This window comes from Capra hircus, chromosome 10 (genome assembly GCF_001704415.2).
Source record: "Capra hircus breed San Clemente chromosome 10, ASM170441v1, whole genome shotgun sequence".
NCBI lineage: Eukaryota > Metazoa > Chordata > Mammalia > Artiodactyla > Bovidae > Capra > Capra hircus.
Window position 1 is genome coordinate 36,200,497 of NC_030817.1, and position 15,850 is coordinate 36,216,346.

At 37.6% G+C, this 15,850-nt stretch overlaps 1 protein-coding gene across 2 annotated transcripts; it reads left to right on the forward strand.

The window, feature by feature from the left end:
• GMFB (glia maturation factor beta) lies at positions 404 to 15,289 on the forward strand. Of its 2 annotated transcripts, none has more exons than XM_018054124.1 (7): positions 404 to 503; positions 5,231 to 5,327; positions 7,040 to 7,089; positions 7,768 to 7,817; positions 8,509 to 8,594; positions 9,578 to 9,651; positions 11,572 to 15,289. In XM_018054124.1, exons 1-7 carry the CDS (start codon positions 501 to 503, stop codon positions 11,641 to 11,643), a joined length of 432 nt encoding a protein of 143 aa, XP_017909613.1. In that variant the 5' UTR covers positions 404 to 500; the 3' UTR covers positions 11,644 to 15,289. The 2 variants fall into 2 exon arrangements, with proteins under 2 accessions (XP_017909613.1, XP_017909614.1); XM_018054125.1 differs by having other exon boundaries at positions 8,512 to 8,594.

The following is a 15,850-nucleotide window of genomic DNA, read 5'->3' on the forward strand; positions in this document are numbered from 1 at the left end:
ATACTTCAATAAATAAACTCCACTGAGGAAACAAATGTGTTAACCAAGTATCGGAAGGTGGTTGGGGAGGGGGGAAAACAAGATTCCAAAGAGGGTAGGAGGGAAGGCAGGTGTACCTTTGTAAGGTAGGCTGGGGATAACCTTCATATTTATCACTGAAATCGTGGACTTAATCATGTCACCAGGAAACTGCACTCAGAACTTGAGGAATGTTAAAAGGAAGCAAAAACTGACTTAAATCTTGAGTGCGTTTTGGCACCGCCGCTCACTCTGGATCCGACAGGACGTCCTCCTCCATAAGGGTTGGGAGGAGGCGCCCGCGTTCTGATTTAATTTTGAACCGCGCCACCCGCCGTCCCCCGTCACGTGACGGCCTGCCGTTGCTGCGTCTTTCAGTGGGGGCGGTTCTGCCAGGCGCCGGGCAGGAAGGGAGGCGGCTGCAGTGCTATTCTTAAAGGGGCCCGAGGGACGGCGAAAGGCTACTGCCGGCCGGAAGGAAAATGGTGAGTTGCCCCTGGGGAGGGCGGGGGCTGGCCGAAGGGCCGGGTCAGCCCGCCGGACTTTCCTGTTTGCCAGAGCCGGTATCGGCGGGCATCGCCCGGGGTGGGTCGGCGGCCGCTTCCGGCCGGGCTGCTGGCGGGTACCCACAGTCGGAGCCTTGTCTTCTGCCCGCCGCCGCTGCCGCCTCGCCCATGAGCAGCAACATCCTGCCGGGCCCGCGGTTGACCCGCCTAGCGGGCTCGGTGACTAGGGTGTGGCCAGTGGGGATGGGTCGTGCTCACCGAATCCTTCTGGATGGAGAGTCACAGCCCCTACATTGAAAAATCGGAGGGGCCAGGGGTCTGGCCCAACTGAGGGCTCCCCCAAACGCTGGCTTCTCTGTCAGGGCCCAGGCCAGGCCTGAGTGGTCGGTGGCGCCGAGCCCTTCCGCCTGGCCGCCTTTGAGGGAGGGTTCGAATTCTGATTCCATTTTCTCGGCCTCGCCTTAGCCTCTGTCTCCTTCTTCTCCCGGCCTGGCTCTGGATTTCTGCTTATCCTTGCTTGGAAATCTTTTGACCCAGTGCTTTGGCGCTTGACCTTTCAGTGACTGTCAAAAGCTTGGTCTTTCGTGGTCTGGGGCCTCTGGTTTGATTCCACGCTCAAAAATAGTGGAGAATTAATCAATTACCCACGAGGATCTCCTGGATCTTTCCCATCGGGTTTTAAAATATGCTTTTCTTTCATTAGAAGCAAAACACAAAAATCCCACTGTTCTCGTCTCTGACCTCCCATTTATTTCTCAACCCACTTCCACCGAATAGATATTGTCATGGTCACCAAAGCTAAGGGTCAGTTCTCATCTTTTCTGATCTTTCAGCTGCATTCTGGGTGTTGACAACGCTCTCCTCTTTGAAGCATTCTCTTTCCTTGGATGTTTCAGATATCTCCTATTGTGGGTCTATCTGTGTCCCATGCAGTCTTCCTTCCCTGTACCTCACAAGTAGGAGTCCTGGGCTCCATTCTGATGCTTCATTTTCCATTCTGTATTTTTCTCCTACCTTTCTTACCTACACTCATAGCTTCAGTTACCACCTACCTGTATGTAGATAACTTGGGTATTTGTATTGCAGACCTTGCTTCTGAGATCCAGCCCAGATTTCCTAGGAAGCCTTTACCCACTTGAGTGTCTCAAAGCCCCCTCAATAAACCTAGTGTTCCTTAACTCAGTGAAAGGTAGCACCAATTAAGTGTTTTACATAAGCAAGAAGTTTAGGAGTCACCTTTTTTCCTAATCTACCCCGCATAGTATTCAGTCTGTCACCAGGTCCTTGGTGGTGGTTCAGAGAGTGGACTAGATAGAGTCAGGCTCTCTGGCTAGAATCCTAGCTCCCCGAGTTGGGTAACTGAGGAAGATACTTAACCTCTCTTAGTCCTAGTTTCTTTCACATTGAGGATAATATAATACTCATCTAATGGGATTGTTTTGAGGATCTATGAAAAGGACATAGCACTGCGTTTTCTTACAGTGTTTAATACATGTTAACAAGTATTAGCAGAAATTCACCTACTTCTGTTTCTTTTCATCAACATGTCTAAGCTGTGTTTCACTTCTCACCTGGATTAGCCTTGCCAGTTAACTAGTCTTGCTCTCTTTAACCTCTCTGCCTATTTCCTGCATGCAAATCTGATTATTTTCCCTGCTTAAAACACCTTGGTGGCTTCCTTTTGCTCATATAGAGACCAAAATACTTAACATGACCCACTGCACCCTATGTAGTCCAACACCTGCCAACCTCCTCTTGTACGTGTTACAGCTCATTCTCTGTGCTTGAATCACGTTGGCCTTTGATTATTTTATATGTGCTGTGCTCACTTTAATCAAAGGATCTTTGTATAGGCAATTTTGGTCCTTTAGATGCCCTTTTCAGGCAGGCTTCCTGTAACCAGGCTGTTTTGGCTAGTCATTAAGTTCTCATAGCATCGAGTTTCTCTCTTTCCTAGGTCTTTTCCTAGTTGTTACACAAACAAGTGTGTGTTTTTTTGCCTGATAATTTTTATGTAGACCTATTCTCTAATAGACTTTATAAGCTCTTTTAGGTCAGGCCCACAGTTTAAATCTATTTTATATCATTGTGTTTCTAACACTTAGCACATCCTGACATTCATTAAATGTTCATTGTGTGGATTATCCAATAAATGACTACTTGAGTTCACGCTTCCCACTTTGTGTGTTAATATTTACCGTGTAGTGTTGCTTTCAGGGTGTTATTTTTAAATGCACCTATTAACTGGAAACTGTTAGAGTTGGCTGAATTGCAGTTCTTTTTCTTGTAGGAAGGAATTTTTGACCTTACAGTATTGGGAGGAGTGAGAATGGGAAAAAAGCTTTATAGATTCAACCTCAGCATGTTTTTCACTTGGTTTGCTATCCCTAAGGTGTCAGAATTGCACAAGCAGCTCTGGGTATCAGAACCTTAAGATAAGAGTCGTGACAAATCGCCTTTTGCCTATAAGAATCTAAAGTATTTATTAGTTTCTACTAATGGGCTCTACCTTTGGTTTTGGTTGACAAGAGATTGGAAGTGCTAGTTTTCCGATTTGTGTATCTTTCTTGAAAGATAGGAAAAAATAGACCAGGCTTGAATACTACAGGAACCTCGTATGACTTAGCATTCCTTTCTCTAAAGAGAAGTAAAAGGATGGACATACATGACTCCTGCAGGAGCTTAATTTATTGGAAAATATGTATTGGTGGGGTTTATTTTCTAACTATAAATAGCACAGTGTTATGAATTTAAAGGACAACTTAAAATTGATGGCCATTTAATGTTGTAACATATGCCCTTATTTACCCAGCACAGGGTGAAAAAGCAGACTTTTATTTAATTTTAACTTAAAATTTGAATCCTTAATTCTTTGGGACTGTAATGAGACACTTGTATTTGGCATTGGTATCAAAACTCTTAATTTTCTGAAGAACTGGAGGTGGAAACCCCATATATGAAGTAACCGAAGAATGTGGACCTTGTTTGGTACCTGACTCAATCAAACTGACTGTTAAAAAGAAAAAAAAAAAAATGAGGGAAATTTGAACTTTGAACTCTGTGAATAATCGAGACTAGAATTATTATTTTTAGGTGACATATTATTATTGTCTCTTTAAGAATTTCCCACAGTTTGTTGGGATCCACACAGTCAAAGGCTTTGGCATAGTCAATAAAGCAGAAGTAGATGTTTTTCTGGAACTCTCTTTTTTGATGATCCAGTGGATGTTGGCAATTTGATCTCTGGTTCTTCTGCCTTTTCTAAATCCAGCTTAAACATCTGTAACTTCACAGTTCACGTACTGTTGAAGCTTGGCTTGGAGAATTTTGAGCATTACTTTGCTAGCGTGTGAGATGAGTGCAATTGTGTGGTAGTTTGAGCATTCCTTGGCATTGCCTTTCTTTGGGATTGAAATGAAAACTGACCTTTTCCAGTCCTGTGGCCACTGCTGAGGTTGCTGGGATATTGAGTGCAGCACTCTCACAGCTGAAACTCCATTACTTTGGCCACCTAATGCGAAGAACTGATGCATTTGAAAAGACCCTGATGCAGGGAAAGATTGAAGACGGGAGGAGAAGGGGAAGACAGAGGATGAGATGGTTGGATGGCATCACCGACTCAATGGACATGAGTTTAAGTAAACTCCAGGAGTTGGTGATGGACATTGAGGCCTAGAGTGCTGCAGTCCATGGGGTCGCGAAGAGTTGGACACGACCGAGTGAACTGAACTGATGATGATTGTCTGTGGTTTCAGTGGCACATATCATTTTATTAATATGCATTAAAATATTTGTAGGTAAAATGATTATTGACCTTTGCTGTGTGATGGTCCATGGGAGCAGTGTTGAAGGTTTTGGATGAGATAAGATTAGCTATGTGTTGATAATGGTTGAAGCTGAGTGTTAAGTGCATAAGATTTCACAGAATTTCTCTAATTTTCTATGTATTTGAACTTTTATACATTAAAGAAAAAGATTTCCATCTTCCTGCTTGCAATCAGTAATTCATTTGTACCACCTGACCCTAACGCCAACTGAAGAGTGCTTTTCCTTGTCAGATTTTTGGAGAAGAGTCTCTTAATATTTTTTCATAATTTATAAAAGGTTCTTTGAGTTTTTAATATTTGTTTCATTTGCTTTTGCTTTCACATTTCTTAATAGCTCCCTTTTTTGATTCCCATAGTCATTTAAGACATAAAATAGTAGTTGGTCTTTACTCTTACGGTTTATTTTCCATTCTTTTGCTTAGTTTTAGTTTTTTGTAGTTGTGCTGGACTCAAAAATGAACTAAAGCCTTATTAATTCTTAAGTGCAATAAAATGATTTTCCTGTTCTTCCTGCATAGTGAAAAATATTATATTTCCTAACAGCCGTGATCCTTGACTTCCTATATTCTTTCCTTCCTCTCCAGTTCTGATGAAATTGCATGTTAGTATATATCTAGTTCTTTGAGATATTTAGTGGTCAAAGAGGAAGTTAAAGTATACCCTACATATAAGATGAACAAATGTGAATAATTTAATGATGCCAACGCAAGGCTTGGTAGATTTAAAAGCCCTTTAAGCGTTCGTGTGTTTCATGTTAATACATTACGACATTTGTAGATGTCCATATACCTTCTTAAAGGTATTAGGTTTTATAGCTTTAAGGTGTACATATATGTTGGAGTCATGGCATTTGATAACATGATTTTTTTTCTTTTCTAGAGTGAGTCTTTGGTGGTTTGTGATGTTGCTGAAGATTTAGTGGAAAAGCTGAGAAAGTTTCGTTTTCGCAAAGAAACAAACAATGCTGCTATTATAAGTAAGCTAAACATGATTGTCTCCATTCCATGATCTTAGTTTGGTTTTATGCTTTTATCCTATAGCTGCATCCAATAACCTGAACCTTTAGAAAGTAATTTATCTCCTGTTATAATTCCCAACCCTGTCCCTCCTACCCAGCCCCTCACCCCACAAGCCTGTTAGGTCACTTTAAAAAGTAAGTAAGAGTTATTGTCAGAGAACAGAGGCAGAGTGTTTCACCTCCCCCTCACTGCGTACACAGCTCTGGAGAAGATGATCGTCTTCTTGGGCACTTGGTCATTTGTAGTGCCCCATCCAGTTCCATCCTTTAACTTATCTGGGGACAAAAACAGCCTGGCCATTCATCCTCAAGCAGAAACCTTTGTCCACACCTAAAGTGATAAAGTTCAGCATTGTGTTCAACGTGATTTGAGGTCTTACTTCTAGACTTGAATTCTAGTTTCACAGAGAATACTTTTAAGTGTCATTGACTTTTGATAATGGAAAGAGTGATTTGCATATTGCCTCTTCCAGTGTGAACTGCATGTGATGTTATGTAGATTTCTTTTGTATCCTTGCTGCTGCTGCTGCTAAGTCGCTTCAGTCGTCTCCGACTCTGTGCGACCCCAGAGACGGCATCCTCCAGGCTCCCCCGTCCCTGGGATTCTCCAGGCTAGAACACTGGAGTGGGTTGCCGTTTCCTTCTCCAATGTATGAAACTGAAAAGTGAAAGTTAAGTCGCTCAGTCATGTCCGACTCCTAGTGACCCCATGGACTGCAGCCTACCAGGGTCCATGGGATTTGCCAGGCAAGAGTATTGGAGTGGGTTGCCATTGCCTTTCCGTTTGCATTCTTAGGTAATATTTAATATGTAGGTAATGATTTAGAAAGATGAAGAATGAGGGAGTGAGAATGTAAAACTATATATACTAACAGAGATGCATCTGGAAGATGTGAATTAGTGAGGCGGTGACAGCTTGCTGAATTATGGTTCTTTTACAAACAAATACTACAATGCAGGCATACAGTTCTTAGAAGTGACAAAGTGTGTCAGTGCCATTTTACCACAAAGAGTAAACCTACTTGAGATCGTATCGTGTCTTACAGGACTTACTATGAAATTAGTGCAGAATCAAAAATGGTAACTTTCAGGGTAATGGAAAAGAATAGAGGCATAGGTTATCTAAACATATTTCAGTTTGGCTTCAGATTATGTTACATGTATTTGAGTAGAGAGATCACTGCTCTTTGGTAATTCACTTTCTCGGAATCCTCATCCTGCACCATGAAATCCTGACTCTTGAGAAGCTGGGAACCTGATAATTGTTCTCTCCTGACCCTTGTCCACTTTTTGCTTGTAGTTCTAACCACTTTCTAACCATGTTCAATAAGCCAGTCTCAGTCACAGTGACCTTTTCAGACCTTTTCTAATCATCCAAGAGATTGGGTTTGAGTTGCAAAATTCTTCATATACACAGTAGATGTAAGGAGTTGACATAAAGTTCTAAATAAGCAAATTAGGTGCTGGGAATTATGGGTAAAAGTTTTTAAACGCTGACTGCTTGAAAAGCAAAGCTAGCTAACAGACCTTAAACTAAAACTGCAAATGAATTGTATGCTTGTGTTTCTTCATGTTTTAATTTTAGATACCAATAAAAGAGCTAGGAATCTGCGGGTTGGGTGGATCAATGTCATGAATCACAGTTTACTCATATTATATTTTTATTTTAGTGAAAATTGATAAGGATAAACGCCTGGTGGTGCTGGATGAAGAGCTTGAGGTTTGTTTGAACAGCTAAGTACAGCTTTATAGTTAAGTAATTATTATCACCCAAAAGATGTAACATTAGTAACATGTACTTCTAAAGTTAGTTCTAAACCATTGTATATGTTCATTATTCATGAAAAGCACATGTTAATTATTATGTAGTGGATTGTCTTGCTAATATAATCACCTTCAATAAAGCATTAATGAGATCCAGGTCATAAGCAGTAGAAGTTAGGGCTATATGTCTGGTAAAAACTTGCTTCTAAGTTGGTTGGCCAGTAATTACAAACTAAAACCCTATAGCCTGAGTATTTAGATTGTCAAGTTAAGTAACCAATTTAGAGTGAAAAGAAAGTAACTTTTTCCCCCTGAATCAGATACTGTTGTTTGCTCTGAGGGGTTGGTTTATCTCACTCAGTATTTCTTGACAGTTGGAACATGAGCATAGACTATGCTGCCTCTCAACCCCATGTTTTGTTAATTAACAGAGCTAAGCTGAGTGGGTTGGGGTGGGCTTTCATTGAATTGAGGTTTTAATAACCTCAGCTTATATACAGTTTAGTAAGATAAAATGTTATGATGTGGTTTAAAGTTATGAATTTACACCTATTAGTAGAATGGGTCCTCAGTATATCTCTTAAGAATCTATGGATAAGAAAATGGTTAAAAGTTGTTTTCTTTATGGTTCTAGGGCATTTCACCAGATGAACTTAAAGATGAACTACCTGAGCGACAACCTCGATATCCTTTTCTTAGTGCTTTAAAAAGATGTTTATTTTTATTAGTCACAATTTTATTTATGAAGTTCATTTGTTCAACTTTTAAGGTACATTTTTTACAAAATTTTCTTCTACACCATGCATGCTAAGTTGCTTCTGTCATGTCTGACTCTGCAACCCCATAGACCATGCCTCACCAGGCTCCTTTGTCCATGGGATTCTCCAGGCAAGAATACTGGAGTGGGTTGCCATGCCCTCCTCCAGGGGATCTTCCCAACCCAGAGATTGAATCCATATCTCATGTCTCCTGCATTGGCAGGTGGGTTTGTTACCACTGGTGCTACCTAGGAAGCCCTACACCATGGTTACGACCAAATTAAAATGTATGTACATACTGGAAAAGGCCCAAAAAGTTGATGGATATTGTTTATTTAAATTCCTTTTATTGTTGCATATAATAAAAAGAAAAAAAATCTACATTAAGTCTATACTTTTAATAAATTTATTTGTGAGAGTGTATGATTTTATGATTTGTCTTTGGGGCCCATTTATAATTTTGTGGCAAGATAATGAATAATGAAAGTGTGACCTAAATGAATAGGATAGAGATTTGCCACTCACTGGCTCGGCAGGTGTGTGTTGTCTTTCAGAACTTTGTTGATAAGTACTTGTCTGAAATAGAGAAATAATTTTAGTTTCTTTAACTTGAGAAAAACCTTCATTGTGTATAGTTATAAGTATCAACATGATGATGGAAGAGTTTCATACCCTCTGTGCTTTATTTTCTCCAGTCCTGTAGGTAAGTGAATTTCTTTAAATAGTGCATATCTGGTTCTGATCAAATTAAACCTTTTATACTAGATGAATTTCATGCTTGTTTTAAGGATGGAAAATGTTGAATTAATTGTACTGTGTATGTACACACATGCACGTGGGAATGCATCCCTAAAAAGAAGTTACTGTAAAAACTTGCCTTTTTTTTAGGATAAATTCCTAGAAGTGTAGTTGTTAGGTCAAATTGTATATGTATTTTTAATGAATTTGAAATGACATTTTAAAATATCAAAAGTACATTTTCTTCTGTATTCTAATTTTATTTATAAGTATGTAAACTTTGTGTACGATTATGATACATAGTTGGTGTTTATCCTGAAAATAGTAGTTGTCAGTGATACGTCCATAATCTTAAGAATAGTCTCAGAGTAGCTTACATTGGATATTAATATGGTTTGTTGGTGTTTAAAGTATCCATTATCACCAGAACTCCCTCTGCCACCACCATTCAAGCCTGCAGTAAACTTCTGCTCACTGAACTCCTCCTTGATCTTTATTATTTGTATCATATATGTAGCACTTAAAATATACTGAAGCATCTTTTAATGTGTAACCAGATTACATTTTTTTCAGAGCCAATCTCTTCACCCCACTGACCCAACCACATCCCAAAACTTACATATATTAGGTATCTGTAAAACTGATCTTGATTAAGGTAGTGCTGAAAAATTTTGAAGTGTTCACAAGATTCTGAAAGTCAAGATCTGTATAGGTCTAGCCTCATTTATTTTTGCTGACCTTAAGCCTTGTTCATTAGTAATACAGCTATTTCTCTTTGTGCAGATGGTATGCAGTATAACACTCTCAAGCCCTTGCATATTTAGACAGGACTTTTGTAAACTCGATAGCATAGGAAATCCTAAATGTGTCTTTTATCAAGTAAATAATGAAAACTCATCACTGTTTAAAAATTTAAGTCTCATTTCTACTCTGATCTCTCTCTTCCAGGATGTAAGCCTGAACAACAGATGATGTATGCTGGGAGTAAGAATAAGCTAGTCCAAACAGCTGAACTTACTAAGGTGATATTTATATTTGACTAACTTGTTGAGACTGTGTTTTCTCTTTGTAAATGGAGCAATACCTAAGTAATCTGAAGAGTTCAGTATTTCTTTATGTAGGTGAAAGTTATTTAGAACAGAGCAGTAAACTAGAGTTTTTTTTACTAGTTGGAAATAGAATGATATAAGTATTTAACCAAAAGTGTGATTTTTGAGGGCTTCCCAGATGGCTCAGTGGTAAAGAATCTACCTACCAGTGCAGAAGTTGCAGGAGACATGGGTTCGATCCCTGGGTCAGGAGGATCCCCTGGAGGAGGAAATGGCAACCCACTCTAGTATTCCTGCCTGGAAAATTCCATGGACAAGAGCCTGGTGGACTATATTCCAGAGGGGTCGCAAAGAGTTGGACATGACTGAGCACATGTTGTTTGAATGAAAATTACACATTGATTACAAGAACTCACATTCAAAATGTAGGCTGCTTTAGAAAACTGTTCAATCTTTTGAGAATTTTTAATTTTCCGTAATGTAATCTCTAGTAGATAAATTCAGCATTTGAAGCTTCTCTGAGCCCTTTACCATAAACTAAATGAACCAAATTCTGTGCAGAGATTCCATACTCTGCAGTTAACTGTTGTTTCCAAATCTAAAATAAAATTTTTAAGAATGCTTATTAGCTTTATTAAATTAGAACATTCTGTTTCATATAAGACACCTGCTTTAAGATTTAACATGTTCCTATTTTATGGCATTTTTGAAAATTAAAGGTAAGAATGGTACTTACTCTCAAACTTTTAACTTCCATGTTTTAGTTGAGTTGAAAAAGTATGTACATTGAAGGTCTTGAAATAGAATTTTACATCACTGGAATTTTAATAATACTTTCTTTCAGGTTTTATTTTAAGGACAGTCTCAGTGTTTCCCCCTTGGATGCTTAATCATTAACCCAGGGGATGTTTTTAAGTGCCTTCTGCTTTTTCCCTTTAACCCACATGGTTGTCACCAATACCACCAACTTAGAGACATTACTTTCCCTCGTTTGTACCATAGGAGTACTCTAAAGTGACTCTGGGTGGTTAGAAAGGAGCTCTGCTAAGAGCCTCATGTCTGTTCTAATCCCAGGCATGCCCTAAAGTGTTGGAATTAAAGTGAAGTCGCTTAGTTGTTTCTGACTCTTTGCGACCCCATGGACTGTGGCCTACCAGGCTCCTCCCTCCTTGGAATTTTCCAGGCAAAAGTACTGGAGTGGGTTGCCATTTCCTTCTCCAGGGGATCTTCCCAACCCAGGGATCGAACCCAGGTCTTGCACATTGCAGGCAGACTATCTGAGCCACCAATTAAGGCATGACAATTTACAAGTTACTCTTATATATAATTTGATTGAATGCTCCCCACAGCTTTGTAAGTTGATGGTGAAACTCCTGTTCTCAACTGTAATGAATGACTTACCGAGGGTTGCACATCGGTACATGTAAGATCTAGGATTCTTGCATAACATCTAGCCTGAAATCCCATCCTCCCTGCTGTATTACGTTGGTTTCTTATGCCCATTCTACTTTGTGGGCCTGTGTGTGTGCAGATTCTGGCTGGAGAATTTTGGCTATGGACTACTAATCTAAAATGCTTGGTGTTTCCTCCTTCTGTAGAGGATCAGCATACATTCTTCGAGTTCCTAACTGGATTGATTTTAGTTCTGTACCCTTGGGTCTCTCTTTTAGTACGTAATATTTACAAAACTACTCTTTTAGAACATTTGTAGATATGTGCTTTTAAGAGAGTTTGATTTTATGCCATCTTGACTGCTAAACTTTGGTAACTGAGTCCCTCTCATTTAAGAAAAAGTGAAGGTAATTTATACAGATTAAGCCATGTTGACTGAAAGGAAGGAGAATTTGGTATTTAATACTCAAATATGCAACATATTTGATTTTTTTTTTTAAGGTATTTGAAATAAGAAATACCGAAGACCTAACTGAAGAATGGTTACGTGAGAAACTTGGATTTTTCCACTAATGTGAACTTCTGTGTTTCTAAAGTATTTATGTATTAACCTGACCATACTGGAACCAGACATAAATACTTATTTATGCCTAAAAATGCACTGTTATTTACAGTTTGTTACCTGCAGTAAAGAAAAATTCTCATTTGTTCAAAGTTTGAACAAAGAAGAAATCATCTTCATAGTAATGAAACTTTGTAAAGTGTTTCCTTATATTTGTAATTGTTAGGTGGACTACTTCTCTCCAGGGACTTTTTGCACTCTTGTGACTAATTTCTATAACTTACAGTTCAGAATTTGTTACTATTTACAGACACCATTGGAAAGTGGTTATTAGATTGTGATAGACAACAGTTGCCTCCTTTGACAAATACTGGATATTAGCAGTTTATATATGAAAATAGCATATTATCACTTGTCAAATCTTTGAAATCAATTTGGGATAAAAGATTTAAGTGACTGAATTTTGAGCCATGAATAATAATTTACTGTACTATAATCTGCACTACAAATAGTTTTTCCATCAATCCCATGCCTTCTTTAGTTTTCTATATCTTTTTAATCAAGTCCAGAAACTTCATCAGTTGCTCATTTTTAAGGTCTGGAAGTTAGATTTTATAATAAAGTTATGACTATTAGGTTTTCTCTTCATGGAAAATAGCATTTTAGTCTTAGAAATTGATGGATTGTAACTAATCAAGGGCTTCATTTTTAGTTATGTCATTTCTAAGTAATCTTAAGTCTAGGTTAGTAACACTTTATTTATAAAGGACCTTTTAATGTTGTCCTGTGAATACTAGTTATTTTACATGTGTTAATACTGTGCCTTTGATTTGTTAGCTTTAAAGTTAGTTGAAGACTTTACACTGCCAGTATTCCAGATTTGGTGAAATTAATACTTTTGTAAAGGGTCCAAGTAAAACAATTTTCTAATATGTGAAATTTGTAGTAAAATCAAGTTGATATTTAAAAAATTCCAGCTGTCTACTTGCATTGGTGAATATATGGCAGTTGAAAGTTATAGTTTGGGACATATTTGTGATTAGTTTTGTGCCATAGGAAAAAATTGCTTATCTTAAAACTGGCCATAGTTAATAACATTAACGCATCGATAGAAATCTCATCTTATATCCCTCAGAAGGTATTCTAAACTGGACACCTGTCTTGTTAGATGATGGTCTCCTTAGCATTTTTAAAGCAAGGATTCTGATATATAGTGTACTTTAAAAACATATAAGTAACTAAGATTCTTTTGACATTAATTTGACAAAAGGTCTTGAGAATCTAAAGACCATCCAGATTTGGTGAGTTAATTCTGATATTAAGAATATCTTAATTATTTCAAAGCTAGCAAAGGCATTTTTTAAAAATTTTGGTGTATCTCCCATTTGTATGTGCTTCGCATTTTTTTGAGGTTTCTGTGCCAACTTTAATAAAGAGGTAAAGATAGTTGGAATTTTTGTAATATGGGATCTTCTATTCCCAACACTGTTTGGCTTCACTAATCTAAAAAACAGGAAGCAATAGGAAGTTAGTTGGAGATGAGGAAGTGATACAGGGGTATTTGCTTTGGTAACTGAATGGGAAGGGTTCTTAATTCCAATTTCCAGAGAGAGAGAGAGCTTCACCCAGGAAGTTTAAGAATTCTTTAAACAGCTATTTTGATACTGGAAAAAAATGCTTATAATTCTGCATAAATGCAAATGTAAAATCCAAGTGAATGGAGACTTTTTCTAATGTTTTTGAATGAAGGAAATGAGATTTTGTTTCATCTGGTTCACAGCAATAAGAGAATCTAGGGCTACAAGAATGTGTTTTTGTAGTGAGGTTCCTTCTTTTGTCTTGCATGTTTTAAGTTTTTTTTTTTTTTTTTATTTAATTGGAAAGTCCTCTATAATGTCAGATAACATTGACCTTCATACACAGAACTCTTGGTTCCCCTGTTCTCTGATAGGGGAACTGTGATTTTTTGAGCTTGTCTGATTCCTTATTGATATCAATATGTACTTTTGCAAGACAATAGATGAGGTTAGGGGATCAGTAGACCATTTTTTTACTTCCGTGGTCCTATAGGGAGAGTTATAGATCCTTTATCCTAGAGTATTCTCTGACTTTTATATAAATTTTCCTTTCATCTAACCAAATTTTTGCATTGTTCTTTTTTGTTTTTAAAGTATATTTCCTATATAGTCTCTTGTTTGCCTTTTCTCAATTAGTAACTCCAGATTTCATAATTCCAGTCTCCACATTCCACTCCTGGTACAGCCATTCCCATTCAGCCTTAAGTCTTAATCTTTCCTTTTTGGCAGCAGCTTTTTTCCTGGGAACCTCCTTCATGGTCCTCTAAGTCATACTTAGTTTTGAAATTGTTGGACTTGTATAAGTTCTGCAGAGCATCTGATGTTGTCAGAGTAGAACCGACTAGTAATCACAGCCTGTTTTTTTAGTATGGTTTTGTGACAACATAAATGACATATGAAGAAAACTGTTCTCAGGTTACTATGCTGAAATTCCAAAATGTCAAAAGTTTCGAATAGTATTCACTTTGTTCTGGTATTGAAGCAATTATATTAGGGAAAAAGTTGTTTGACTGTTTTTGTTTAATTGACTTCTAAAATAAATGTTCAAATTGTTTATTTCTAAAAAGTTTACTAAATACCTAGTGTGGTTAAACATACTCTTTTTGAGAGGGTGTTGCTAAATTTTGTCTTGTCATTACTAAATGATCTTTGTAACAAAATGTCTGTCAGCACTTTTCTCTCCCTTTTTGTCTCCTATTTTAAGGAGTCAAATGTAGCCATAAACTGTATCTTGGTCTGACACTTAAAATTTTTTCCAGTTAAAGGAGTGTATTGCCAAATTAAATTTGGCTGTCCTTGTTCCCCATCCACGTAGATAGTGAGGAAGGTGTGCTTAAAAATATGTTTGGACTACTTTAAAACATGAGCAGTGTCATTAATCCATAATGTGGACTAGTAATGAAAAGATATTTTCATAAGAGTTTAAATGCTGATATTTGGTGGAAATAGAGAGTGACTTGTAACCTATCAATTCAAATATTCTTAATACGGTTGCTTTCCCTGTTTGTTCAATAGACTGATAATACTGGAATCTACAGAATTTGAGCCTTTACAACTTATGTGAAGAAGTGTCTCAAACATTTCTGGACAAATCTTATTTTGTATTTCTGGAAGAATGTAAATCTCTCAGGCCACTCAACACCAGTGGTCCCAAGTTGAATATTCTTGAAAATTTTGTTTCCTCTTAGGCTGTTTGACATTTCAAATCAGTGATCATCTTCCTATGATATTTTAAAACAACTACATTAAGGTTGTGATAGAAACTGTGTTTTCTTTTTGGAGTATAGTTCATTCATGTGTAATTACTTGAATATTGTTTGAGATCACTAACATGCCAGGGTAGTGCCCACTGATTTAGATGGTCCAATGTAATCTCATTCAGGAGGCTTGAAACATTAATGGTTTAGTCTTGTGAATTTTACCAGTTTTCCTGTCATCGTTTAACAAAATCAACAGCTGGCACAACTTCTGAAACTGTGGTTTCAGTCTGTGCGAGTTCATATTGCATGTTTATTTTGGACAGTCTTCTGTTAAGCATGGTGCTTGTACTGGTTTAAATAAAAATGTTAACATGAAAGGACTTCTAGCTTTTCATTTTTTTACTCTCCTCTTTTCTTTTTTAGAGTTGCTGTTACCTAACTGGCTCAATTGTGGCATTTGTGTGAACCGCACAAATTCAGTTGTTTACTTTATCTGGAAAAACTGAGAGACAGAGTAAGCAAATTACTAGGCAAAAGTAGGATGAGGGGAGGGGAAATATAATGAGCTTATAAACATTTCTAAAACTTGGTTTGATGCTAAAATGGTTAGTTTGTAGGGGCAGAGGGCATTGTTTCAAATGATGACCCCTTGCTTTCAAAGGGAAAACTGTAAGTTAGAGGGGCTGTATATTTTGTAAGAAATCAAATTAAATAGAAATTTTATTGAATATAGTATATAACTATTTATTAAACATCCATTAAAGAGCCATCCTGCCTGTATTATAGACTAATGTCCATAGTTTGTATATCATGGGTATCTATTGAATGAATACAAATCAACAATACTTACACAGTGTTTAGACTTGACCATATACCTCTTGTGACGACTGTGTTTTAGTAGAGTCACAGTTTGTTTACAGTTGTGAAAGGAGTTACTTATG

Coding starts and splice junctions, on each gene's coding strand:
- GMFB (XM_018054124.1), top strand. Junction 5,328..7,039: donor AAACAATGCTGCTATTATAA/GTAAGCTAAACA, acceptor TTTTTATTTTAG/TGAAAATTGATAAGGATAAA. Junction 7,090..7,767: donor TGCTGGATGAAGAGCTTGAG/GTTTGTTTGAAC, acceptor TTATGGTTCTAG/GGCATTTCACCAGATGAACT.